This window comes from Pantherophis guttatus, chromosome 2, assembly GCF_059756535.1.
Source record: "Pantherophis guttatus breed Tessera chromosome 2, ASM5975653v1, whole genome shotgun sequence".
Taxonomy (NCBI): domain Eukaryota; kingdom Metazoa; phylum Chordata; class Lepidosauria; order Squamata; family Colubridae; genus Pantherophis; species Pantherophis guttatus.
In genome coordinates, this window is record NC_142064.1 from 69513024 (window position 1) to 69540716 (window position 27693).

General features: G+C 39.9%; 1 protein-coding gene across 2 annotated transcripts; it reads left to right on the forward strand.

Moving 5' to 3' along the window:
- The first annotated feature begins 362 nt into the window (after positions 1 to 362).
- Positions 363 to 25812, forward strand: KLF9 (KLF transcription factor 9). 2 transcript variants are annotated; one of them, XM_034410261.3, is made up of 2 exons: positions 363 to 2272; positions 24987 to 25812. In XM_034410261.3, exons 1-2 carry the CDS (start codon positions 1750 to 1752, stop codon positions 25214 to 25216), a joined length of 753 nt encoding a protein of 250 aa, XP_034266152.2. In that variant the 5' UTR covers positions 363 to 1749; the 3' UTR covers positions 25217 to 25812. The 2 variants fall into 2 exon arrangements, with proteins under 2 accessions (XP_034266152.2, XP_034266151.2); XM_034410260.3 differs by having other exon boundaries at positions 381 to 2290.
- The last annotated feature ends 1881 nt before the right edge of the window (positions 25813 to 27693 follow it).

Consider the following 27693-nt stretch of genomic DNA (forward strand, 5'->3'; position numbering starts at 1 on the left):
CATAAGTCGAGAACTACCTGTATTTATTTATTCCCACACTGGTCATTCCACAACATACAAAGATGCCATCTTAAGACACTTTTTGTTTTGAATCAGTGACTTGATTATTCATAATCTATATTTAATTGTCAAGTGGATGTGTGACCTAAATATAGGGAGAGTACTGCAATTACACAATCCCTTCCCTTCCCCCCCTCCTCTTCCTAAAGTTATACTAAAGTTTATATTTTACTTTCAAAACACTTCATCCTCACTAATGCTCAGACCTAAGTTTACAAGTGAGAACTGCTTGGAATGTATTTTTCATTGGCGGAGCCGATGTTAGTGACATCAGCCAAAACACTTTTGATTGGCTAGCTGGTTGCTGGGACTATAAGGGCTTTCGGTGAGGCAGTTAACCCGATTTCTGCTGGGAAACCAAACTTGGGAGTCCTGGCTAGTGGAACGCGGGGCGATTAGTCCCGGAGGGAAAAGATGCCAGCGGGAATTGGCGCTGACGGGTCTCCGAAAGCCGGACGGCCGAGGCCCCGCCTGACCAGCCATTTGGAGGCGGCGAGCGCCTCCCTCCCTGCTTTCCAGGCTCTGTATCCCTGGGATCAACTCTCCCGCCTTTCCCTTCGTTGCCCTTTTAAGTGGGGGGTTACAAGGCGTCGAGAGTAGCACGAGGCATCGGGAGGAAACCTTCGGATTGGCCGAGGTCCCCGTCTGTAGGCACACCCCTCATGCAAAAAGGGACCTTCTGAGTGGAAGGAGGAGAAGGTAAACAGAGTTGAATCACTCTCCCGGCTGACCAATTGGGGGTGGAGGGGCGGAGGGGGGGGGGGAACTCGCTGGAAGAACCTTTTGCGTGATGGGCTTCTGCGAAATCGGTCCTGAGCAGGGCTGTGCTGGAACATTGAGGAGCCGTAGGCGAGGGGGGAGTGAGTCAGGCAGTGGGCTGATCCAGCCTCAGTCGCTGCTGCTGCTGCTGCTGCTGCGTAGAGTCCTCACGCTTGGGCTGCTGTTTCAGCACCGCGCCTTCTGAGGAGTGTGTGAATGCGCTGGAAAGCCTCGCGAAGCGGGGGCGGAGAAGCAAACGCAGCGGCGGCGGCGGCGGCTCGGGTGCGAGGATCGCTGAGGTCTTCGCGAGCTCCTTTCGATTTTCTTCTGCTTTCCGTCCCCTCGCGGGGTGGGGAAGAGGAAGAAGCGGAGGAGGAGGAGGAGGAGGAGAAGAACAGGGAAAACTCCCTGCTGGTGCTACTTGGATTACTTGAAACCACCACTCGTGACCCTGTTTTCCGAAGAAGGGAGCCTTATCAGTGTCTAGCCACAGAAGCGGGTCCGGGAGTGCACGACCCACGCGCGACGCGTCACCGATCTGGAGTTGTCCGGCGTCCGTGGAGAGGGGGCGCGGGAAGCGACGGCGACCGAGGGTCAAAAGGTAGGGTAGTGGTGGTTCTCCTGGCTGGGAATCCCGGATGATCGTGGTTATGTAAACGCCGAGCCCCGGCAGTGGATCCCTCCTGGCTGCAACGGCACCCCACCCACCCCACCTCCACCCACGATCCGCAACCTGAAGGAAGGCGACCCAGCCGCCCGGCGCTCGTCACACCGCCACCCCACCTACCTACCTGGCCCTCGGAGGGCAAGAGGGCGGCGGCTGCGGCGGTCAGAGGCAGGCAGCGCGGAAGAAGTTTTGCCCCGGGGCCCTCGCCCTGCCCCTCCCCCTCTGAAATCATTACCTCGGGGGGCCCGACGGTCGCCTGCAAAATGTCAGCGGTGGCTTACATGGACTTCGTGGCTGCCCAGTGCTTGGTCTCCATTTCCAACCGCTCCGTGGCACCCCCGGACGTGACCCGCGAAGCCGAGGTCCTGAAGATGCCCGAGGAGGAAACCGCCGCCGCCGCTGCCGTCGTGACCAAGGAAATGAACGACCCCCGGGACGCCTGGAAGGATTATTGCACGCTGGTGACCATCGCCAAGAGCTTGCTGGACTTGAACAAATACAGAGCCCTCCCCGCCCCTTCCATCTGCAGCGACAGCGTGGAGAGCCCCGACGAGGACATCGGCTCCGACAGCGATGTGACCACCGAATCGGGATCGAGCCCTTCCCACAGCCCGGCCGAGGGCCAGGAGGCTGCCCGAGGGCCCGGCGCCCTGGCCCTCCTGCACGGCGGAGGGCCGGTCAAAGGCAAGCTGGCGGCGGAAAAGAGACACAAGTGCCCCTACATCGGCTGTGGCAAAGTGTACGGCAAGTCCTCCCACCTCAAAGCTCACTACCGGGTCCACACAGGTGAGCGGCGGCACTCAGGTGAACGGCGGGGGGGGGAGGGGCGGGGGGGGTTGGAGGGGCGCCCGGGGGCGGGGACGGCCCGGGAGTCGAACCTGTTTGCAAAAGGCAAGGGGTTTAATGCGAGGAAGGGGAGCCGAGCCGAGCTCTTCTCCCGCGGCGGCCGCTCGCTTTTCCTCCCCCTCCTTCAAGTATGTCGGTTGTCCTCAGTTGAACCCTCCTTAAAATGCCGCGGTTGCCTTAGCGCCGCTCTTCCTGCCTTGCCCGTCCCTGCCTTTGCCTTCTCTCCTCCCGAGCTCGCTGTGGTGCAGGCTGCGTGCATTTGGGCACAGGGTGTTACTGCAAATGACACGTCAAAATGCTGAGGATGGATGGATGGATGGAGGAGATGAGGGTGTTGGGAGTGGATGACCCCCTCCGGGATCTTTCATGTCCTCCCCCTGTTTCTGTAGATCGCTTGCCTTACACCGAGCCGATCGCGCCAGTAGAGGAGCTGTTCCCTTCAAAAGCCTTCCTCGCAATCTCTCAAGGATGTTGGAGGAGAGGTTGGGGGCTGCATGGGTGAAGTTGATTTGAGGGTTTCCTCCTGTTTTGTGATTGCTTAACCTCCCTTGAAGGTTTTCTCTTGTCAATCAAAAGCTGCTCAACAACTGGGTTAGGATTCTCATGAAATTGTAGATCCGGAGCTAACTTCATGTTTTCTTTGGCTGCTGCCTTAGAATAGACTTTTTTTTTTAATGCTGGGCCTGGCTTAGCTTCTTTGGCACCTCTGAAATCCATGAACTCCACCTGGGCGTGGCTGGGTTTGGTGGCTGTCGTGGATTGATGACGTATTTTTCCAATTTTCATGAGGTCTCCCACACGGGCGCGTGTTGGGTTTTCATTGCCTTGGGATGTAAAACACAAGGGGGCGGGAAAGAATAATGGCAGCAAAAACAGAAGGCCCTGAGGTCCATGTTTTGGGACAGTTCTGTTTAATGATGTCCAAATGCAAGTGACACCACCATTTTTTTAAAAAAGAGAAATTTGTTATTTTCATTCAGCCCTCAGTAACATGGCAGCTGTCTTCATTAGAGACATTTGCGTCATGTGTTGCCTAATTGCCGCCTTTTGTGGGCTTTGAACTTGTTGAGTGCATCATCAGTAAGTTGCTTCTTCTGAGGGTATGTTTGCTTATTCTTGGTTCAAACCCCAGCATATTATAACGGGTTATAATTCTCTGTTTCTTAGTACATCTGGTACTAAGACACCGGAAAGTGCATTCCTAGCACTTGGCGAATATGTTTAAAGATAAAGGCTGATTAGGATATTTAAAGTGAGCTTCTTTGAAAGGCGAAATGATTGGGGGAAATGAATGCCATCTTTTCCACCAAAGCACATTGTACCCAGTTGTCGTATGTGGGTGTGTTGGCAGCATCTGTGATCAGACATGAGGTGGTTAGTAAGCTTTGAAGATGACACATGGGGCTACATATATTTATGGTGCCTCATTGGCAAAACACACATCGCAACTTTAGCCTGCCTTTTTTGTTGGTCATGTGATTATAGAGTGGCATTCCATTTCCAACATAAGGAGCCTGGTCTTGGGGTGGTCAGATTGTATGTTATTTGGGGTTTCCTTTGGCAGGGAAGGAAACTAATCTAGGCAATAGTTGTATGGTCTGATAAACGGCCTGTTGAAAGCACAAGCAACGTGGTAAGGAATTTCAATACCATCTTGGGAAATAAGCAGTGTTCACTCGGTTTTGTGAATATGTGTTTTTCTATTTGTGTTATCTTCCTGCTATCTGAAAACCAGACAGAGTAGCAAGACTCAATGTTGCAAGTTGTTCCTCAATCCAAATGATCTGTGAAATGGTTTTTTTTGTGACCTAGATTAGGTCATGTGAGTTAGGAGCTGAAGTAAAACGTTGGTCGGATAGTATAAGAATAGATTTGATTTCTTTCTTATGATGAATATATGATGCATATAAGGCTTAAAGTGCCTTGTGTGGAGATGGGATAGTTGCTGGGGAAGCAAAACAGAAGTCGGTAATCCTTAGCATTTTTCTTATAGATTATTTTCCCCGTCATATATTTTAAAAAATTGACTTGAAAAGGAGTAAATCTTCATTATAGGAAGCCAGTCATGGTACTATTGATGTCCACATTAGGTGCATTTAATTTTTACCTAAGGAAGAGGGGCAAGCTGGATTTGGCTGAATGTCTATGGTAGAGTATTCCTGGATGATGTGTGGGAGAGAGTCTCAACTCAATTTTCCTGTTCACACAACGGGCATCGTAAACTGCAGAATGGAAAATGCACAGGAAAAGGAGTGTCGTGTGTCATTCAGCAGTGATTCCTGTGGCTAAAACCCATAGCACAGGAAGGAAAGAGAATATGAGCATCAGCTCTTTTCTATAGCATGGCAGAAATACTAAATAATTTGTAAAGCCAGGTCAATTGCTGAGAATTCCCCAGTAATATCCTACACATAGGAAATGCCACTCATTTTCTAATCATTCTAATGAAGCAAGTCCTTACATTTTGTTTCTTCCCAGCAATAAGATTAAAGGTAGGACTTTGGAAAAGGAAGCACATGGCTCAATACTCAGCTAACTCAAAGGTCTACATTGTAGAAATGCATTACAATTTCCCTTTTCCTATCACTGGTTTATAGTTTCCTGATATCAACATCTATACAATATTCTGAGTATTGTGACTGACAGTGACTATTCTACAAATTAATAGTATCAAATTAACAATATTATTTATTGACCTTCCATGTTTTCTTATGCTTGTGAATTCAAGGCTTTTCCATCAAGGAGCTAGTTCAGAGAACAGCAAACCATTTAATATCAACTGAAGGGCGGAGAAATTTGGAATGGAAATTAAGAAATAATCCCTGTTTTGCTTTGAGGATGCATTGCATCACTGAATTATTTGCAAGAAACAGGTTTATAATTTGACTAGAAACTTTAGTGTTTTGTCTCTGAAACACTAATTCTCTTGGCCTATCAAATCCCTATTGTCATATGTAGGAATCAGAATTCTTTTGGGAATCAGAATCAGCTACTTGTAGGGAAAATATAATTCAATGATATACACAGGTAATCCACCTTTAGCTCCAACTACAATTGGAACTGGCAACTTGATCATTAAGTGAAACCGCACATTTGCTCACTTTTTTACTTTAGTTTTTCTATGCTTTACAGACCTACAAAGGTTGTAAATGTGAGGACCGGTCATAAAGTTACTTTTTCATCACCATCATAATTGCGAATGGTCACTAGATGAGGCAGTTGTTAAATGAGGACTATCTGTAAATAGATCACGATGATGGATCTCAACTAGTTGCTAACTTAAAATTCCAGCATTCCTTATCATTGCCTCTGCTGATTAGGATATATAGCCAGCTCTGAAGTGCCAGAGATTTCCCACCACTCTCTTGGACTAAGATATAGGATGATTATGGCTGAAGCAAATAAACACTGAATACAAGCAGATTGAGAGCCCATTTCTCTTTTGTACACTCCACATCTCCCTGGAGGCATTTTTGGCTGTTCTCTTCTATCTTATATGCTGTCCCTTTTTAGTGTTTTCTTTACCAATATTATTAAAACCATATTTTCCCTGGTAAGGCTGTTACGCATAAGGTGCATGTTGTGCATTTTGAGCCTTGCCATAGAAACACATTGACAAAATGGCTCTCACCAACCTGGCATGCTTCAGAGAAGGAAGGTGCCAGGGAGGGGTGGGGAGGGGAGGAGTGGCTAAACTAAGTAATGCGGGGATTATCGTGATGGTTTTGGCACTATCCAGAAGTGCGGAGGCATCAAAATCCTATTGCAACAACAATGCATGCAAGTTGTGCTGAATGTTTTCACGTAGGCTGTGGAAGATTTGGGTTAGCTGGGATGTGAAACTAAGAACAGACAGATGCTTTGCTTTCTAAGCCTGATCATGAAGAATTAAACACACACTCAAGCTCTATTTTTCTTGCAGAGTTTTTATAGGCAATGTAAAAGATATGCTTTTTAGAGACACCTGGGACAATTACAAGAAACAAAGCATAGTTTATCATGTGTGTATGGGAATCTCCATATGGAGTTGCGTGTTAGTAAATTATTTACTTTAATTGCATCCTAGTCCTAATTCCATGGCATTGTGTTGTCCATATTATGGTCCCAACATTTTACTCATGGCATGATATAAATGGATGGATTGCCGTACAGGTAGTCCTCAAGTTACGTCCACAACCGAGCCCAAAATTTATGTTGCTAAAAAAAACATTTGTTAAGTGAGAATGTCCCATTTTATGACTTTTCTTGCCACATTTGTTAAGTGAATCACTGCAGTTTTTAAATTAATAACACTGTTGTTAAGTGAATCTGGTTTCCCCATTGACTCTGCTGGACAGAAGATCATAAAAGGTGATCACATGATCCCGGGACACTGCAACCATTGTAAATGTGAATCAGTTTTCAAGCACATGACCATGAGGATGCTGCAATGGTCATAAGTGTGAAAAATGGTCCGAAATCATTTTTTTTCAGTGCCGTTGTATCTCCAAATGGTCACTAAATGAACTGTTGTAAGTTGAGGACTACCTGTATAATCTGGTAGACGCAATGACTACACGAGATAACTAGCATGTCAGGAAATGTTTCCTTTGGAAAAATAAAAAAAACAATTTCTATCATTAATGCAGGTATTATTATGCTCTTGCCCTGTTTGACTCTCATGTAGATAACATATGTTTAAGTCAGGGGTGGGTACTAATTACCTTTACTACCGGTTCGCAGCGGGGCCGCGCACGCATGCTTGCTTCGCTTGCGCAAGCGCAGAAGCAATTTGATGATGTCAGGATCGGTGGGTGGAGCCTCCCGCCGGTTTTACTACCGGTTCTATAGAACCGGGGGCAACCCAACACTGGCTTAAGTCCTGATTTCAATTTACTATTCATGTAAGCAATGATTGTATTGCCTACTGCATCAGTGTTCCATAAAACGGACCAAAATTTATTCACATTAATGTTTTGAAGAAACAAATGTTTCTTCCCATGAAATAGAGCACTGACGTAGTCCAGCCTAAACAAGGAAAATGCCCACTTTGAAAGGAAGCAGTGAATGATAAGAGCCAGGCTTACCCATCAGCTTCATCCTTTGACACCAAGGCTAGTAACTTTAATTGCTAGTCGTGCACATTCTCCAAATGCCAGATCTGTTGATATCCAGCACACATGAGGAAATTCCTCCCTCTGCCCTTGGGGACTTCCCCAGCTACGACAGCACATCGCAGGTGGCCAAATAATTAGCTACTTACTAAGAAATCTGGATTACAACATTACGGTTCTTATTATCTGATGCTTCCATCTTGCCACCTACTTGAAAATAAGACACTTTTATCATATTTGAAAGCATTTGGCTGCAAGAATGTTTGGACTCAACCGATGTAAATTTTTTCCTGATTCAGGACATCAACCTACAGCATACTTGTTTCTCTCCATTCTGAACCTCTTCCTAGTCTGAAAAAGAAATGAGCAATTGGATCCAATTTCTCAATTCTAAAATCAGGAAAGCAAAAAAAAAAAAAAAAAAAAAAAACCACCAAAAAAATAAACAACAACATCATTCAGCATTGAATAAACAATGCATGTTTCCTGGAGTCATATGATCACCCTTTGTGACCGTCTGACAAGCAAAGTCAATGGAGAAGCCAGATTCGCTTAACGCCCATGTTACTGACTGGTTGACTACTGCCATGATTCACTTAACAACTGTGGCAAGAAAAATTGTAAAATGGGGCAAAATTCACTTAACACATGTCTCACCAATGTAAATCTTGGGCTCAATTGTGGTCATAAGTCAAGGACTACCTGTAGTTCCTTTATGCTTTTCTGATTAGACATGTTAACAACAAACTGATTTTTTTTTAAAAAAATCACTTACTTGGAGGAAAAGGAAGCTTTGCAGGTTGCTACCAGCTGACTTTGAAGTATCCAGATGTTTCTGAATAGTGTCACTCCCAGTCCTAAGATTAGGTCCAGGGAGTTAAGTGTTTGGGACAATTGATGCCAGAAGAGAAATGAAAAAGTAAAATTGCTGTGAAATACCCAAATAAAACAGTGCTTTTTCTAGAAAATGGAAAAAGATATCTGACAGATCATTGCTGATATTTTGGTCTAGCCCATGGAAACTTAATAGCTTCTAGACAATTCTGGGACATCTACTGCTTAAGAGTGGAAAATGAGAAGTAAACCACCAAATGAATGCTTGGACAATGTACAATTTGCCAAAAAAATTGTGAGTGACTCCAGTTTTTTGGGAAATAAAGAAGATTGCAGTATGTTTAGATAGTAGTTCAAATTGTTTATAAGTGTTGAAGTGTTAAGATTGTGGGGATAATCTTTATTACCCCACCCCACCCCAGTACCTATTTATGGAGTCAATACTAGCTTCATGAAAGTCCCTCTTTACAATCTTGGGTTTTTTTTTTTTCAACTGGTTCCCACACTATCTCTCCCTAAAAAGCTGCTACAAATTATATTCCCAAAATAAACAACAACATAAAAAAACCAATCACATGTGGGAGGCTGTTTGTCCATTTAATTTACAAATATTTTCACAACAGGGAGAGACCCCAAGTGAATCCATGATATGAGAATGTCGCCATCACTTAAAGCAGAGCTCTTCAAATTTGGCAGCTTTAAGACTTGTGGACTTCAACTCCCAGAATTCTCTAGCCAGCGTAAGTTTGCTGGCTGGAGAATTCTGGGAGTTGAAGTCCACAAGTCTTAAAGCTGCCAAGTTTGAAGAGCTCTGACTTAAAGAGTAGATGGCCTCAGAATGTAGATCTCTGTGGTGAATAGCCATTAAAAACCCTGTTAAATATCTTCTTGGAGTGGAGTCTTACTTTTTTGGAGCCTTCCAATTTAGCAGTATTCACTTCTTTCTGTTATCTAGTGGTGCCATAAGTTGAGGGTATGTTTTCTTTTTCTTTTTTTGTATACTGTGAAGAGCTTGTGGGCAGGCTGAGAAAGGCATGGAAAGCAGAGTAGACACAATCAATCAACAGACAAAGGGTGTTGGCAGCTTATCTCACAAGTGGCAACTCAGCCCAGGTAGTGAGAGAGCTGGGAAAGAAAGCTTTTCAAATCATTCAAAGGGATCTTGCCTTAGTGAGGTCAGTATAAATGAGGATGGGAAATTCCTTTTAAAGTTTCCTAGATCTGTGTTCATTCCAAGACAAGCATTAAAGATTCCTTTCTAAAACGAACTTCCTGGACCGTGCCAGCAATGTGAAGCTTGGCAAGAACATACTGCCAGTTGTTGCCAGATGGCGAGTTTGACTTCCAGTTCTACGAAGAAGCAGGAAGAGGGAGGAATCTATAATTTCTTCATATCACTGATCGGGTCACCCTGAGCAGTTTTACATAACTTTTTCCTGGCAGTCCGAGTCTCTAAAGAGAACTACGGAGTTGCAAAATTCTGCCATTCAACAATGAAACATTGTGTTTCCTTAGAACACAGATGAGCGCCATACGTATCAATGGGCTTAAGTTTGAACTATGACTGTTTTATTGTCTGTCTCCTGTTTTGGCCTAGGGTCAAAGAAAGTGTATTTGAATGTATTTGATTATCTCTAATATTTAAAAACACAAACTCTCTTTTTTATCTTCTTAATCAAAAATTATCCAAGGTTTTAGCCTTCTCTCTTGTTGAGCAACCAGATACAATCGACATTCCAAAAATAATTGTGCTGTAAGTTAGGGCTGTTCAAATCTTCCGAAGGTAACCTTTGATCTGAGGAAGCTTCAAGCAGATGACTCTATCAAAGCAGATTTGCAACTCGAAACAGAGACCCATTCTGATGCAGCAAAACAAATTTAAGCACTGTGAAGCAGTTCACAACCTTGTTAATGTTTTTGCAGATTCACCTTTTTTTTTTTTTTGGCTGCTTCTGTGGTTGTTACAGACAATATTCAGTGCTGTAATTTCACTGCCATATGTGGAAAATGTTGAGGAGGGGTTGAGTGGCATGATGGGCTCTCTGATGTTGACGTGGAGCTGACCAATGAGATTCATCCATTCCGTTGAATTTTCTACTATAAGCGGAGTACTTTTGGAATGGCAAAGCTAATGTTATTTTGGCCGCCATTCACTTTCCAAGTTCTCAACCTCTTGAATGTGGCCTTAACTTTGCTTTTCCTTGCAGTGGGTGGAATGTCACACTTCGTTGTGGATCTTGGCAACCCAGAAGGGGAGTTTTAACAACTTAGCTTTCAGCAAACTGTGCATTGACTCAAGGCCCAGCATGCATTGTGGGTCAAACCTTCCTTTTAAACTCTGTGATAGGAGCAGGTTTAAGTCTGCTCAGAGATGCATTACTGTACTTTTAAGAAGAGGGAATCAAGAGTCTGAATAATAGTTTCTCCTCTGTCCTCTGTGATATGCTGTGGCATTGTATGTTATGGTTGTATAGACATAGCTATATCTCTGCTATGTAATTAACATGTTAGCAAGCCACTCTGACCATTTCTCCAAGACCTTCTCAAAAGAGGCTGGGCTTTACTCTGCCCGGTCTGATAACCCCCTGAAGCTGGTGATAAGGGGCTTCCCCCCCCACCCGCTCTGGAGGAACCAGCTGTGCCAGTCAGCTGTGCCATCCTTCTGTCATAAAACTCAGTAGAAGCAGGTCTACACAACTGCACAAGCCTAAGCCAGTCAGTCTTTATCAGTGTCATGTGAAGTAAAAAAAAATGTATTTTTTGTACTTCCATTTTTTCCTTAACAACCATCCTGAACTATTATGTCTTGAGTGTAAATCTAAAAAAAGAAAAAGAAAAAAGGAATGTGCCTCTGTTTGTGTGTGTGTTTATCTCCTTTCACTTAAGAAAGGATAAAAGAATTTAGAGATTTAAAAGAGAAATTCTAGACCAGGGTTTTTCATTTTTTTTTTCAGGCTGCAGAACCTGTTTGTTAAAAAAGAATAGTTCCTGGAACTCCTGACCAAGAGAGGTGGAGCTTCTGACAAACCCAGCTTGCGAAAGCTGGTGACTTAGCAAGTTTGAGGGGAAGAACAGGATTGGATGCTGAGTTCAAGGTCTTCCTCCCCCCCATTAGCCCCTTTCAAAGAAATTCCCTCCCCCTTAATTCTGTGGAACTCAGATTACCCAAAAAAAGAACACTCTAAAATGTTTGAACCTGGAAGCTTTCTAATATGTTGGGTACAAAACTCTCTGAATTCTTAGTCAACATGGCCAATGTTCCAGAGTTTCCTTTTTAAAGTTTAAATCTTGTGGGAAATTCTCTCACAGTTTTTCAAATGCAAAACTACACACCAATCCCAGAACTGTAGTCTCCCCACAGATGTTGGATATCTGAAGATTGTTCTGGTTAGAGAGCTATAAGAAGTCTTTTGAAACCAAACAAAGACTTTCTGAATCAACATCCTCTATTTTAAGAATGGGCTATAAGGGGAGGGGAGAGCAAGGCCTGTATATTTTTTCCCAGCAATTGGGATCTGTGCTTCTAATTAATTGTGAGTGTAGTCTAGCCCAGGGGTCCGCAGTATGCCAGAAACCGGGCCACACAAACAAGTCGAGCCCTATCGGTGGGATGCAGCAGCATGCAAAACCACGCTCCCTCCGGTCCACAGAAAAATCTCTCTCCATGGGACCGGTCCCTGGTGCCCAAAAGGTTGGGGGCCACTGGTCTAGCTAAGTCCAAGAGCCTTTGAGTAGACCTATCAGATTTAAGTTAGATCATCTAGTGGTAGCCATAAACCAGAATATTCTACATCTAGTGACTGTTTGGATTTTTGCAAACCAAATCTAGTAGCCAACGTGAAATTATAAGTCCTTGGATTTAACTTGATTTAGGGTCTCTTGATATGGATAGATGTTTTGTTTCAAGTGCAAGAATAAGCAAGGATGTATTTTCATTCTTCAGGCCAGTCATTATCCGAAATCCCACCCATTGTTGCTGCCCTAAACTCCTCTAGTACTGTACTTTACTGTCAATTAAGTGGGGCTGAGAGGAGCTGGGCCAGGTCATTTTTAGAAGTTGCTTTAGACCTATAGAATCTGTTCTCTTGAAGAAACCCAATTGCTAAGTGTTAAGATTCGGAAATTGATTAGTATTAAAATTTCAGTGGAAAGCATGAAGAATGAAAAAAGGAGTTCCATCGTGGTTCTGAATGCAGAGAAATGGTAAAGTACAAAACATACTCTCTGTAAAAAGACTAATCAAAGCACTCCGGCACAAAAGGAACCCCCTCTCCTTTGTGCAGTTCTGTTTTTAAAAATATATGGAGCTGTGGAATTGGAGTTCTGCAAAAATGGGATGACCCAGTAACTTTATATAAACACACATGCATACAACAATACAAATGCATAAACCAATATAAAAACTAACACAAACTAATGTAAAGTAAGAAAAAAGGGAAAGAAATCAAAGAGAAGTGCATGAGAGAGAAAAGGTAAAGAAAAAAATAGAAAAGGAAGAAAAAAGATAAAAAATTTCTGATTATTTTTATAGCAGTTACCGTATATATACTCTTATAAGTTTAGGTCTTACTCTATAGTTATAACAGCTCTCTTTCTATATTCTATTCTGTTTAATCATCAAAACCATAAATCATGAAGTTCATTGTTTTCTGGTTAATGGGGTTTCCAGTCAGCAATAAATGTAGATATTGTCTTTTCTCTGATCAAAAAAGTCAATTTAGCCATCTCAGCAAGTTCCATCATTTTCAACAATCATTCTTCCATTGTGTGCAGTGCCAAATCTTTCAATCTCTGCACATAAAATAATCTCTGCAGTTATCATATACAAAAACAAAGTCCATGACTTTTTTCCAACTGTTTGTCTACCAGTCCCAAAGGAAAAGTCTATGATTGCAATGTATAGTAATGTTAAGATCCTGTGAATCCTAACATATAGCCACATATTTTCTCTTTTTTTAATCACTATTTTACAACCAAAATTTTTATCCCACTTTATCATATAATCTTTCACATGTTCTTCTCCTCTTTCAAATTTCAAGAACAATCTATACATTTTAGCATTTACATATTCATCATTTCTGTACAATTCTATTTGACACTCAGTCTTAGAAAGTTGAAATCCATAAATTATTTTATCTAGTTTAAATCTTTCTAATAATTATAAAAAAGGGAATCATTGATAGTTATATTTCTCTGCCACTAGTTTTTCCCTTGATTTTATTTTCCATTCCCCTTGATAAAATTCCAATATCTCATGATAAGTTAGCCATTTGTGTTTTGCTTATTATTTCTCCTCTGTGACATGCTTCTTGTCCTAAGAGCCTCTGAGGTATTTTCAGGCACAACATGGGTTTGTATCTATTCCATATTCTCAGTATGGAATGTCTAACATGTTTTTTTTAAAATCTACACTGACCTTGACTTGTTATATCACAAATATCTATGCCACTCAAATCTCAGGTGATGTCTTTCTAACTCCCAAAAGCTTCTGTTTCTCTATAGCACCCAAATCAAACAGCAAACTGCAAAATACAATTTCAAATCAGACAAATGAAGTCTTCCTTCCATCCATCCATCCATCCATCTTGACTTTATTCTTTTTTAATAAATAACTCTTAGTGTGGATATACATAATAATCCTCCTTCCTCCTAGTTTCCCACAATAACCGCCAGTGAAGGAAAGTTGAGCTGAGAGTATCCTTTGCGTCTTGTATCACTATATTTCACAATGGAAATTAAAAGTAAAAATTTAACAGATTTTTCCCCTGCTGCACAAATTTAGATGTATTCTGAAACTGCTTAAATTACTTGTCAAAACAGGTATTATAAAACTCAGTCTGGGTGAGACATTCATTATTATCCCAGAAGTTGTTCCCAACAATGGCAATTTTATCCCATCATATCATATATTTTAACTTCATTCTATATCTTAACATAATTATTTTAAAATAAATGCATTTCATATTTGTCATAATGATATCCAAATAATCTTCTGTTTATTAACATTAAAATCTCCCAATGCAAAAAATGTTTTTAATTTGCCCATTTCTATTCCCTTTAAAAGAATTTCCAGAACCAATACTAGTTCATTTGCAAAAGCCCTTAAATTAAAAGTTTCTTTTAAAATTTGTACTTCCACAAAAGGAAGAGAGGCCATCCCTATTCATTGTTGTATCTCACAGCATTTTGTTATTTTGTTAAATAACAATTATTTTTGTTTTCTCTGAAGTGTAGATTGGTCTTATCTTCGTTTTATGAAGTTCTTTCCAAAATTCATAAGTTCCATAATCTTAAACAAGAAAGCCCCATTCAGATTGTCAAAGGCCTTTTCTGTTTCTTAGAAGATCAGTGACATGTGTTTTCATTATGTTGTTCTAAATATTCCAAAATGTCTAATATATTTCTGACATTGTCCTTTAAACTTTTTTTTTATGGTAAAACCCAAAATGTTCCTCATGAATATATTTTTGCAGAAATATTTTTGGTCTATCAGTCAGGATTGTTGTGAACAACTTGTACGGTAGTTATTGTTCAATAGTCCATAATGTCTTGTTAAAGTCCTATTTTGTCCTTTGGATGTTAATGTTATATCCACCTCTTTCCAACCATCCTTCCTCCCTGTAGGGTAAAGTTAATCATGTTTCGTAAAGGTTGTAAAAGTTCATCCTTAAAATATTTATAATAAGAACCTGATAATCCGTCTGGTCCAGGAATCTTTCCTAGTTTAATCTTTTTTAGAGCTTCAGAAACTTCCCTTATTATTACAGGTCCATTCGTAATCTGTCTTTATTCTATATTCCTGAGTAAATTTTGTTTCTTTAGATATTCATCTATTTTCTCTAGGGAGATTTCACTTCCTTTGTACAAATTACAATAATATTGATGAAATGATTTTTATATAGTCTCATTGTCCATTAATATAATATTTCCCCCTCGTAATTTCAATACCATTTTCTTTTCTTTTTCTTTTCATAATTTATGTTAGTCGCTTCCCTGGTATATTTGCAAACTCATTTTCTTTTGTTTTGCATGATTCATTTTTTTCCCATTTCTCTTACTGTTAACATAGATAATTGCCATTGTAGAAACTTAATTTGTTGAAAAATACTCGTCTTCTGCAGAGAATTCTTTAATTCTTCTTTTCCCTTGATTTCATCTAAAATAGGTTGTGATTTCTCTTGACTATTCTTTTAAGATCACTGCTATGACCTCTAATAAAACCTTTACTTGCACCCAATCCGTTCATAAATCAATGCCCTTAACTGAATTATTTTTAATAATTATTTTGGTTTCTTTTTTACAATATTTCATTATTGTTTCATTATATAGCACCTTTTCTTGAGTCTTCATCTTAAAGAATTATATTTTCTTTTGTAAATCAAACTCACAGGATTATGATCCAAAAAAGTCTTTGGTAATATCTTTATTTTAGAAATCGCAGTGGTCAAATCCTTTGAAATCCAAATCATGTTTATTCTTGAAAAAGACTTATGTTTTTAAGAAATGTGAGTAAACTCTTTTGAATTGCTTTTTTTCTGTCTTCATATATGAATCAACCCTAAATTGCCCACCAAGTTAAAAAACTTTTGGTAAATTGTTGAGTAATCCTTTTTTTTTTCAGAGGTTCTGTCCATTTGTGGGGAGATCATTCCATTACAATCCCTCATCAACCATCAATTTTCATAGGAAAAACTATAAAATTCTCCATATGTTTCTTATAAAGTAATTAGAAGCATCAATTCCCAGTATCAAAATCTAGCCCCATCTAAATTAAGTTCCATTAGCAAATCTACCATTAATCAATTCAAATTCTGGTTTTAGTTGGAGATTTATATGCAAAACAATTCCTTTGCAAAAATAAATTCATCCAAATTTTTATGAATTAAATATTTTATGTATTTTTGTTAGCATGTATACAACATGTATACAAATTGTATCTTTTAATTGTTTTCAAATAATCATTTTTGCTCTCTTTTGAGGAGCATTTGCTCCATTTATATTCCACTTTAAGTATTTATCATGCATCATCAAGCCAAAAGTTTAGAAAAAATCTATCATAGATCAGTATCATGTCTTTCAATTTCTTATTGCACCTGCTGGAGTTTTTGTGTAGTCTCCTCTGATACCTTCATTTCAATTCCAAATGTATTTTTCTAAAAATTCCCTCATCTTTTGAATAGAATCCAGTCAAGACCTCTGTTGTTCCAAAGTAAAAAAAACCACACCTTCCAATTTGTCCCTTTTCTGCTCTCTGTCAAAAAATCTCCCCTCCCTTACATAAAATTCTTAACAGGAATTTCTTTAAGGACATGATATTTGTATTCTCAGTCTTCAATATAGTATTAAAATGCTGCTGAAACACCTGATACCTTGTCGTCTTCTTGACAAAGCACACTAAAACATCCCTTGCAACATTTCTTGTTCTTACAAATCTGGAATTTATGTATTTTTGACTTTGTGTCTTTCTCTTCCCAATCCAGAAAATTTTGCCAAGGCTTTAATGATCTTTTGTTTAATAACTTCATCAGAATTCTCTGGGATTACTCTAAATCTCAATCAAAATTCCTTCCCTGTGGCTGTCAGTATAGCTAATCTATCTAGTTCTCTTTCCAGGTTTCTGTAACTTCTATCTTACTCTAAAATTTCCACTTTGGCTTTAACATTTACCTCTCCAGACAATTGTTTAACAGATTTCCATCATCTTAACTTTTTAAAATCTCCTGTTTTAATCTTTACAAGTCTTTTATCCATTCTTTTTTCAAAAGATGTCAATTTGATATCAGATGAGTTAGTTTAGAATCAAGTAATTCTGCTAATTTATTTCCCAATTCTTCAAGCATTTGCTGAACTAAATCTGGTATAATTCCTTTCTCTACAGGTTGCTCTAACAAACCTCTCTTCTCCGCCATTCTCATCATTGTTTTGGTTGTCACTGTAATATTGTAATTCAAAAAGGAAAGCGTCTCAAACAAGAAAGAGAGAAAAGGCAAGGTTTCTTACCTGCCTCCCCCCCCCCATTTTAAAAAATATTTTATTGCTTTGAATAATTTTTCTTCTAATGGCACCCCATAGTTTCAATCTACATCGAAGTCCATATCCCCATCTCCGCAGCTACCATCCCATTAAGTCTGGCTCAAATTATCTTTTCTTTTTATTTGCAAAATCCATTAATTGTCTCCACTCTTCAGTAGTAAACAGAAGATATCCTCATGGATGGTAGTCTGGTTCATTTGTCTAATTTAATCTCAATTTATTTAAAAATACTTTCACTAAAAAAATCTTTTAAAATAACTGTCCTCTTTATCTGTTTTAAACTTTCTTGGATCAGGTTAAGATTTTTGCCAAAAACTATAAATCCTTAAAATTCCTTCCTTCCTTTATTCCTTTGTAATCTGAAAAGAATTATAAATTCACTGATGGTGACTTTGATCCAGTCACTCTCTCTCAGTCCAACTCACCTTGGCTATTGTGGAGAAAATAAAAGGGGGAAGGAGTATTAGCTATGTTCACTGCCTTGAGTTATTTAAAAAAATAGTGAGAGATTAAAAATAAAGTGGAGTCTTATCCTGACACTTAGACAATCTGTATTTAGCTATACATTAATTACATCCAAAAGTGATTAAGAAATGAAGTGACTGAACTTTGTGTCTATATAATGAACTATGGATTTAATTGAATTCCCTCAACTCCCAGCCAAAAACCAACTCCAAAAACCTAAATTCCTGCATTCTACTCATGAGGAGCAACTGTTCAGAAAACAAACACACGTTCTGACTATCTCTCCTTTGTCTGGAAAGGCTTGTATTGCCTAATCTCTGCCAAGAGAGCCAGTTTGGTCTAGTAATTAAGGCCTCCTTGCTGGAAAGTGCGAGACCATGGGGTTTATGAATGAAAGCCAGCTGGGTGACTTTTGGCCAGTCACAACAACAACAACTCACTTCACAGGGTTGTTGTTGTGCCGAAAACAGGAGGGGGAAGGTCTGTTGGATATGTTCGCCGCCTTGAGTTATTTGTAAAAACAATACGGGGGATTATAAATAAATCCATAAATAAATAAATCCATAAATAAAATCTGTTTGGCAATCTCTGCAGTATACTGTCCCCCTTCTTTGGGGATGTCTAGTTCACATGAACCTCTCTGGAAGCTCTCAGGAATATCCTGTAACTTTTTATATGTCTGCCAGTCTGTCTAACATAGTTCCTCTCAGTCAAGGCACAAATGACCAGAGTCAAATTATCCTATTTCAGACACATTGTGCAAAGACCTATCTCTCTGGAGAAGAATCTAATTCTAGGAAAGAGGAGAAGAGGACAACAGCACCAAGTGGCAATGGGTGCATTGTTGGAAGACCTGAAAGATCAAGTTAGGGATAGATTATGGGGGGGGGAGGAATCTGTGATTGATAGGGGGGGAAAATGATCACATATAATAAATCATTTCCTACCTTGCATTGGGATTAAAAAACTACAAATGAAATCAATACATTTGTAAAAAGATGGTTGTGTTGTGGGGCAGTAAAGGCTTAAAATCTCCTTTCTAGCGTGGTCTTGCTTTGAAGCTCATACACTAAGCTTGTGCAACAAAATGGCTGCTGCATAGGACATTCCTGCTTCTGTTCACAGCTATGTTTTATTCTGCCTCTCCACTTTGCCTTTAGAGGCCTCCAGGATACCTGTCCCTAATCTATGAGGATCATTGCCAAGGGGATAGATTCAGTGCCAAACAGCAAGCACAAGATAGACAAGTTTAAAGCAGCAATGAGTGGCTCTCTTTGGTCAATGATTTTCCTCAGCTCCTTTGAGTAATGTAGAAGTGACTAGTAATGGTGGCAATCAGCTATCACATTTTGATGAAAGCCCATGTTTATCTTGATCCTGAGAAATAAATGTATTTTGGCCTTGGGCTTGAATGTGTTTTACTCCTATTCAGAATCATAATCCTATAGCTATATTTTTTAAAAATTTATTCTGCTTTTTCTAGAGCCGTTGGTCAGAATGTTCCATCACAGTGATTTTTTTTTTTACACTTTTCCCTTCTTTCCTCATTAGCTTTATTTTCTCTTAGTAGAAGATGAACTACCAGTGCAGCAGGAACTCTATCCATCAGGCTAATTGGGACATCAAGTGAATTTGGGTTGATACATTTTATGGAATTCCTAGTCGTATCAAAAATGTTCCTAAATGTAATTCCTTTATCTGAATCTTGGACGTTCACAGAGGATTGTGGGTGAGCATGGTTTCCATATTACATTTTTACACCCACGGGGGTGGGGAAGGATGCTGCTAATGACAACTATTTCTGAGGGGTCCTTAATGCTCACTGGGCTTGGTGGTTTTCTTGCAGACATTTCATTACCAAACTGGGTAATATCATCAGTGCACTGATAATGTTACCTAGTTTGGGCAATAAACTGTCTACAAGAAGCTCAGAGAGCACCAAGGACCCCTCATTTTGTGGGGTCTACAAATATTCTCCCTTATCAGTACATCTATTTCTCTTGGGATATCTGGGATAACAGTGATATTAGCATTGATATCAGTTCATAATCAAAGTAGAACTTTGATTTTAATGGATGTATATTTGAGAAGTTCAGAAGAAGGACATTTTTAAAAAGTCATCCGAGTTTGTTACAAAGAACATTTTGATATTATCTTAGGTTCATGATCTTATCTAGGTCAGTTTAATTTTTAACATTTGCTTGAAGGTACAGTGAGATGGGGAGGTCATAATTGTAATGACTACTGTATATTTGCCAAGTTAGGATTATGGTCAGGATTGGGGATAGGGCTAGGAGTAGGATGGTACTTTCCCTATACTTTTACATCCCCTCTAAATGTAGATCAATATGAATTAATTAATTCATTACTCTCTCCCTTTCTCCCATCTCCTTCTAGAAAAGCAGAACCTTCTATTGTTTCACTGAAATCATAATCCCAACAGAAATCTCCCACAAATCTCAAAAAGTCACTACCAATCACTAACTGCCTTCCCATTTTATAAATTAATGATACTTAGTTTGAGATGAAACATCATCATGCTGTTTGCTTTCAGCAGCTACTAAAAACATAGTCTGCAGATGGATGAATTGCTGCAGAAATGTTGATAACAGAATCAATGTAATAACCCCCGTTGGTGACACATGAAACCTCAAGGAAGGACCTGCTGAAGGATTTGGAGTCACAGCTTCATTCTTGCTGTGCAATAGTGGTCCAAGACTTGGCTGGCCTTTTTCATGTTTTATCCAAGTTGAACTAGCAGGATTCTCTTCTCTCCTTCATTGTCTCAAACAATGCTGTGGATTCAATTCCTCTCTTTTTGTTTCTCCCTCCCCCCCCCCTTTTTTTTTTTTAGTTTAGCTTCTCAAGTCCAGAACAAACCTGATCGTTTTTCATCTAATTATGTTATTGTGGTTAGATCCGGGAGGAGAGAGGGCTCAACCACTTGACATTTTATGAGACACTTGTCTGTTTTGGAAGACTTCATTATTATGCTATTGAAGATACACACCCTTTGGGAGAAAGTGCTCAGGTTTGGAGCTGATCGCTCTGATTCACTCCCTTAAACTTATAAAGTTTACATCTTTCTATCTCTCCTACTTCATTAGCTCATGTGGCTATGTGGCTAAGTTTATTTATGAATAAATGGTACAGTATTCTTTCCTATGTTCCATACTCAGGCTTAATAAAACAACTTCTATTTTCCCCCCCCAGTGAGTTTAAATGAGAACATTATTGGGATACTAGTGAGTCATTCTCAAGACTGAATAATTAGTATCTGTATCTCCATTTACTACTTCATTCAAGAGTAAAAGCATCAATATCTTGACGTAGTTGGCAACATTCTCCAATCAAAGACTATATTCAAGCTTGATGACTGGTGCAATACCTGGATTTCTAATAATCCACTTTTGTATTATGGCTTTTTTTGAAGGAAAATGAAGCTTCTAGCCCAGAGATTTTTAGTAGAAGTAATCATATAGGTCCATATAGGTTATCCTCGGCTACAGGGATTCTGAGCTGCAAATGAAGCCTCCTGTGCACCCCTGAGTTTATCAAAAGCTGCAGCCGTATGCAGGATTCCTTTTAAATAGATTTGCCTTTCCATTATTGGTGGTACTCACTTACTGATTGCGCAGTAGTTAAGACCAGCAGTTTCATTGCTAAGTGACATAGTTGTAATGTGAGATGTGATATGAACGTGTTGAGTTACAATTTCTGCTCTGGTTATTTAAGCAAATCACCAGTTTATTAAGTGACCAAGACTTGCAACTTCCTGCCAGCTTCTCCATTGACTTTGCTTGTCGGAAGCCAGCTGTGAAGATTGCAAAGGGTGATTATGTGATCATGGGAAGCTGCAACTATCATAAAATGCACCCTGGTTGCCAAGTGCTCAAATTGTGATGATGTGACTATGGGGATGTTGTCGGCTGCATCTTCAAGGACCAGTCATAAATCTCCTTTTCCAGGGCCATTGTAACTTCAAATATTTGCTCTGAATGAATGGCTGATAATTGAGGACAACCTGTAATTACATTAAAACACCTATATATGCTGGGGTTCAGTCTGTTTGCAGTTATAGCCGGGGAATTCTGGCAAACCACAAACAGTTGTAGGCAGTTCTACACTTTCCTTATAATCAGCAACTCTGCAAACTCTTTTATGAAAGTCCTACATATGTCTGAACATTAGTTTCAGAACACAAATACATTCATACATAATTTGATTCGTGTTGGTCATGTATGCCTCGCTACAAAAAAACACTGTCTGGGAACCAGATCAGACAGTCCAGCATCCGTGTCTTCTTTGTGTACATTCTCTTTGTTTCTCCTCTTTAGGACTTCCACTGGAATGTTGTGCTCACCACTTGATTTGAAAAACTTCAGGGAAAGCAAGTGTGTATGAATATCTTGGAGGTTAGGTCATCTTTATAGATCTCTAACATAGATATTAATATCTCTCTGAGAAAAAAAACCCTATGATTATTTGCTTAAGGTAAATTACTTTCTTAGTGTATGTGATTAGTTGTACATACTTTGCTTTGAGAATGTTGGAAATGGATTTTCAGTCACAATAGTCTTTTCTGGGGGGCAGGAGCACAATGGTTCAGCAGTTAAAGATGCTGAGCTTGTCAGCTGGAAAGCTGACAGTCTGGGTTCGAGATCCGTGCAACGGGGTGAGCTCCTGTTCCTGCCCCAGCTCCTGCCCACCTAGCAGTTCGAAAGCATGCAAATGCAAGTAGATTAATAGGTACCACTTCGATGGGAAGGTAACAGTGTTGCCCCCACGACCATGGCAAATGTCTTCGGACAACGCTGGCTCCTTTGGCCAATAAAACAGAGATGACGAGTGAGCCTTAGAGATGGACAGGGAAACTTTACCTTTAGTATTTTCTGACATATCGAGGGTGATTGGAAGGGTCTGCTTTCATAAACAAATCAGCTATACATGAAGAGAAGAGAAACTAAGTTATTTTTTCTTCTATTTTGGACTTTAGGCCCTTTTAAGAAAAAAAATCGTTCTTCACAGTTACACTTTATTAAGATTGTCAAGCAAGGGATTTTAGCAGTCATGTACATACAAAAATAATCACATCATACAAGCTGCTTTTGCACATGGAAAAGAAGAGGGGAAGTACATTGGCATGCACTTGTAAAGATGATTCATAGAAAACTAAGCTCTCCTTGTTTGCTTTCCTGGATTCCTACCCACTTGCAAATGTTCGAATGAAATACTTTGAAAGCTTTGCAATAAATAATGTTCTGACCAACATTCCATTCCTCTTCTAACAACGAATACCATTCATCTTGGCAGGGATTGGGGAAAATATATATCTGTTTCGATGGGCCCTGAAATAATAAAAACCAGTAGGATATGGAAGGATATGCATGGTGGATTTTGCCATTAGCAACCGCATCTGTGGTTTCAGATAACTATCACAACGCCCCATGCAAACAGTGTCACAATGGGAGAATTACTGTCAGTCACCTATAGGATGTCTACTAATAGGTTTACTTGTGAAAGCAATACTTATCACATATAGTTTTGAACAGCAGATCCACTGTTGAACGAGGCTTCTTTAGCACAGGGGTGTGTGCAAAGAGTTACACGTAATGCCTTACATCAGCCACATACCAATGCATAATTCTTCACATTTAATTTTTATTGTCAGCTTTCCTTTAGGGAAATGTCAGCGGTCCACACCTCTGTGTTAAACAGGCTTGTACTTTGGCTTTAGCAGCATTTCCTGAAACCGTTTGTAAAGTTATAGCACGCTGCCAACTGAATCATTTGGCTGGTCTTTGAACAAGATTTCTCGAGTTTGCAAGCTGACCTGATTTTAAGAGAACACAGTTTGTTAGTGAAATATTTCTTACACAGGAGGCATGGAAGACATAGCTGTTTGGTAGTGCTTGAAATCTGATGCAAAACCAGACAACCCTTTTCTTTAGTGGACATTCCAGCAATACTTCAAGTCAGAAAGACCTCATCGCTGGAGAGCCCAAATATGCTGTTTAGTCATACTTCTTCCGAAGAACTGTTCCCATATTTTCTGTTGCTGTCAGCCTACCTTCAAAATAACAGGACACATTGACTTTAGAATCAAGTAAATAGTAAAAGGAAAACTTAGGAAAGTTGTTTTACAGAAAACTATTTCAAAATAATCCTTTGTTTCTCGTATCTACAATCTCTCGTACAGCTCAAAACTATTCTATTGTGAAAACTCTGTAGCTCACTATGATAATCTTCAGGATTTCATCTCCATGGATAATAAAATGAAATACCATAAACAGTATGGTTTAAAATAGTTCGTGATAACATGCTTTTTCTCCTTTACTAACTTAATGCTGCTGCATTTTTCCTTTTTTTTTCCTTTTCCTTTTTTTCATCTGGTTGGTCTCTTTCCTCTTTTTCTTTTTCTTTTTTGGTGGTCTGGTTAAAAGATGGCACCTGTATTCAAAGGGTTAGCTTTGGTACTGCTTAATAACAGAAATATACGTGCCACCTCATCATTGTTAAACCTAAGTGCACAAAAGATTGTGTTCTGTATCCGCTAAAAGTTAGGGTCTAAATATGGATGGGAAAGGCAGTTACTCAGTGGTGTAATTCGTTCTTTTAATATTGATACTTAAGAATCTCTGATCCATGGAGTGGACAACTGTTCTGCATGAAGATAACTGTGCTTGGGATGTAGGATTAGAATTGGAGTACAGAATATGTTGGATTCAGGTGTCTTCCTTATTGAGCTGTGACCCAAAGTGCTTTTTCAGGAGGCAACTGGACTTTCTTGTTTTTTCTTTTGAAGACTTTCAAAAGAAAATTTCACTTCTCAAGAAACTTCTTCAGCTCTGACAGGCTAGTGGGGAATGGAAAGATTTGTATTCCTTGCAGACAGCTGGTCATTTGCATGCTTTTAGAGGGTCATTGAAGCACTTGGAGGTTTATCAGATAAATTGGATGAGAAGCGAAATGTCTTCAAAAGAAAAAACAAGGAAGTCCAGTTGCCTCCTGAAAAAACACCTTTGGGACAACTGTGACCTAGATGACTGAGAATCCCCACAGACTTATAGAGTTGTGAGTATTGAGCATTGTGCAGACCCTGAGCAGTAATTTGTGGGACATTTTCTTCTTTCTTTCACCATTCCTGTGACATTCCTCCTGGGCTGAACTCTTTCCGTATGTTTTGAATCAATCACATCTCATTCCTCTCCCTTTTTGTCTTCCTTCAGGCGAACGACCTTTTCCTTGTACATGGCCAGAGTGCCTTAAAAAGTTCTCTCGCTCTGATGAGCTAACAAGGCACTACCGAACCCACACTGGGGAGAAGCAGTTTCGATGCCCACTTTGTGAGAAGCGGTTCATGCGGAGCGACCATCTGACCAAGCATGCCCGTCGCCATACTGAGTTCCACCCTAGCATGATCAAGCGATCTAAAAAGACCAGCTCTGCCTCCTTTTGAAGGAAAGACTACAACCAGGGGTGAGGGTGGGGAGATGGCCGTCAGTGAAAAAAAGCAGAATGGATCAGCACAAATATGTCCACCACTGTACAGTAAAATCCCCACCCCCCAACTTGCATTTTTAAAGCACATGTAGCTGGAAATTTAAAGATTAACATTTTTTGTTCTGTCCACCCTGCTGTGCTACCAACCACAGTCTTAAACCAGTGGCTGTTGGGTGGGCGTGAGGAGTGGGGGGAGGGGGCTGTGTGGGGATCAGCAGAAATAATGCAACTTTTTATAGTTTAAAGAATCAACACTGGTGTGTGGGTGCATGTGTGTGAACACAGGCACACACACACGCATCTGTATATAATTATATGTGACTGGGTGATTTGACCTGTGACACCACAGTAGTGATTCCAAGCTCTTTGTGATTGCTGTGTCATGGAGATGTTTTGTTGACTAATGTAATGCTGCTTGTATTTTAAAACAAAAACAAAAACAAAAAACAAAAAAAAAGTCCAGTTTAGTGAAACCACTTTCCAACTCACTTAAGTATTTTTCAAGTAAAGCAAAACAAAAACATCGTAGCACATGATAGATGGAATTTCACGTTTCTCTCTCAGTGGTCCACCCTGTTCAAGACTGTTAAGAAAAAAAAAATTCATCGTTCACAGTACCAGATTGGTGGAAGGAAACTGTACTTTTCACCAAGTTATCCTTTTTGAGCTGCTCTTTTTTTTCCCAGTGGAAACATGCACAGAAACCAATTATGAAACCAAAAGGAAAACAAGAAATCAGCTGGCATCACACACAAGAGGCTATTCTTTGCCATGTAGAAAAGAAACAATGCAACCTAAATCATGCAAAGAAATGTGGCAGAAGTATGAGACTATTTTTTTCTCCTTTAGCTGTTCCTAGACTTTCATCTGAAAAGCAACCATATACTGTACTGTACTATATGAATACCACTACCAGTGCTTTATTCTGCTGGGTTTTGTTGGAATGAATGCGTAACAGCAGCAACCATCTTGATAAGCTACCACTTTTATAAAAGTTTTTTTTTTGTCTCTCTTACAACTCTTTTTCTCAATGGTGCATTTTCTTCACCTCTCGCCAGAATTCTGTCTCAGCTAACGGAACTATGCGCATTTGGAGTCGGTAGAGAACCTTTTTCTTGTTTTATTTTCTCTGACAGAACATTCTCTTATGTGGACGAAGGCAACTAACACTAATTTTTTTAAACTACTTTTTAACAGTCTTCTTTTTCATAAATTGCAGCTGTTGTACAGAGTCTGGGGAAATAACAACCAAACTAACTGCAAGTCGGAATTCAGACTCGAATGCAGGAGGTGTGTCGAAATACCTTTCACGACAGAGCCTCACCACTACGTACCTTGCAATCTCAATCCTCCGTATCAGGCTTGATACAGTTAACGATAATGGCAATATTTCACCTGTTTCAAATGCTACGGTTTGCTCTTCGGAACAGAGGCACCATCCACATTGGAGAAAAGCTCTTGCATCTAGCCAAGCTGTGTCATCTTTGTTAATGTCGAAAGCATGAACCTTACGAAGGTTGTAATCCATGGACGTTCCCTTCCCCATCTCTCGTGGTGATGGAGAATCATGTTTACAGACTTCCCTCCTGCCCCCTCTGTCCTTGACTCTTCTTTCTCATGATGGAAGGAGTGGTGCAACTGTCCTACGTAGGGCTACGTAGGTTGTGGGTGAGGAAATCACATGATAGCCAGAGGGATTACACCTGGATCGGTTTGCCCAACTTTGTAAAGAATCTGTACATACGACCTTGTAAAGTATACCTGCTATGACAGTATCTTGTTCTTGTTTCATCCGATAGAAAGCTAGCTTCCTAGAAAAATAAAATAAAACATCTCAGAGAGTAGAGTATTCTACAATTGTCTGTGGCTTCCAGCACTAGAACTCAGTATGCATCAAGCATTTTTACCTGTGTGGCTCATTATAAAACCTGTCTATGCGAAAAGAACAGCTTTTAAATAAAGGTGTTGGGGCAATGAACAACTTAATGGCATTTCAGAAGCAAAAAGGAACGAGTGTTCTTCAGTGAAGACATGTCAGGAAACCAAGCACACTTTCTACCTCCGTTTCAACTTCTTGAAACGTTTGTTTTATGATAAACCAAAATTAATTTCTGGTGTCCAAAATAAATTGTAGGGATGTTTGTTCTTCCTTATAAAAATAGGTAGCCTGGCTCTTTCTATTGCTCTGGTGTTAAAAAAAAAAGTATTCTGCTTTTATCAGTACTGTTAATGCTGCCTTGTTTAATAAGGGTGAGGACTATGTGGTTGGTCAGCAGCTCGCAATGTGGTACTATTCCAATCGTCCTCCCTTTCTATATGAAACCAATCCTCCGGAGCCTAAGCTCTAGTCTGAGTCCTACTAAACAGTTTGCCAGATCTTTACTGTTGCTTTGGGATAGGACAAGTGCAGTTTTAGCAAAAGAGAGCCCAAAA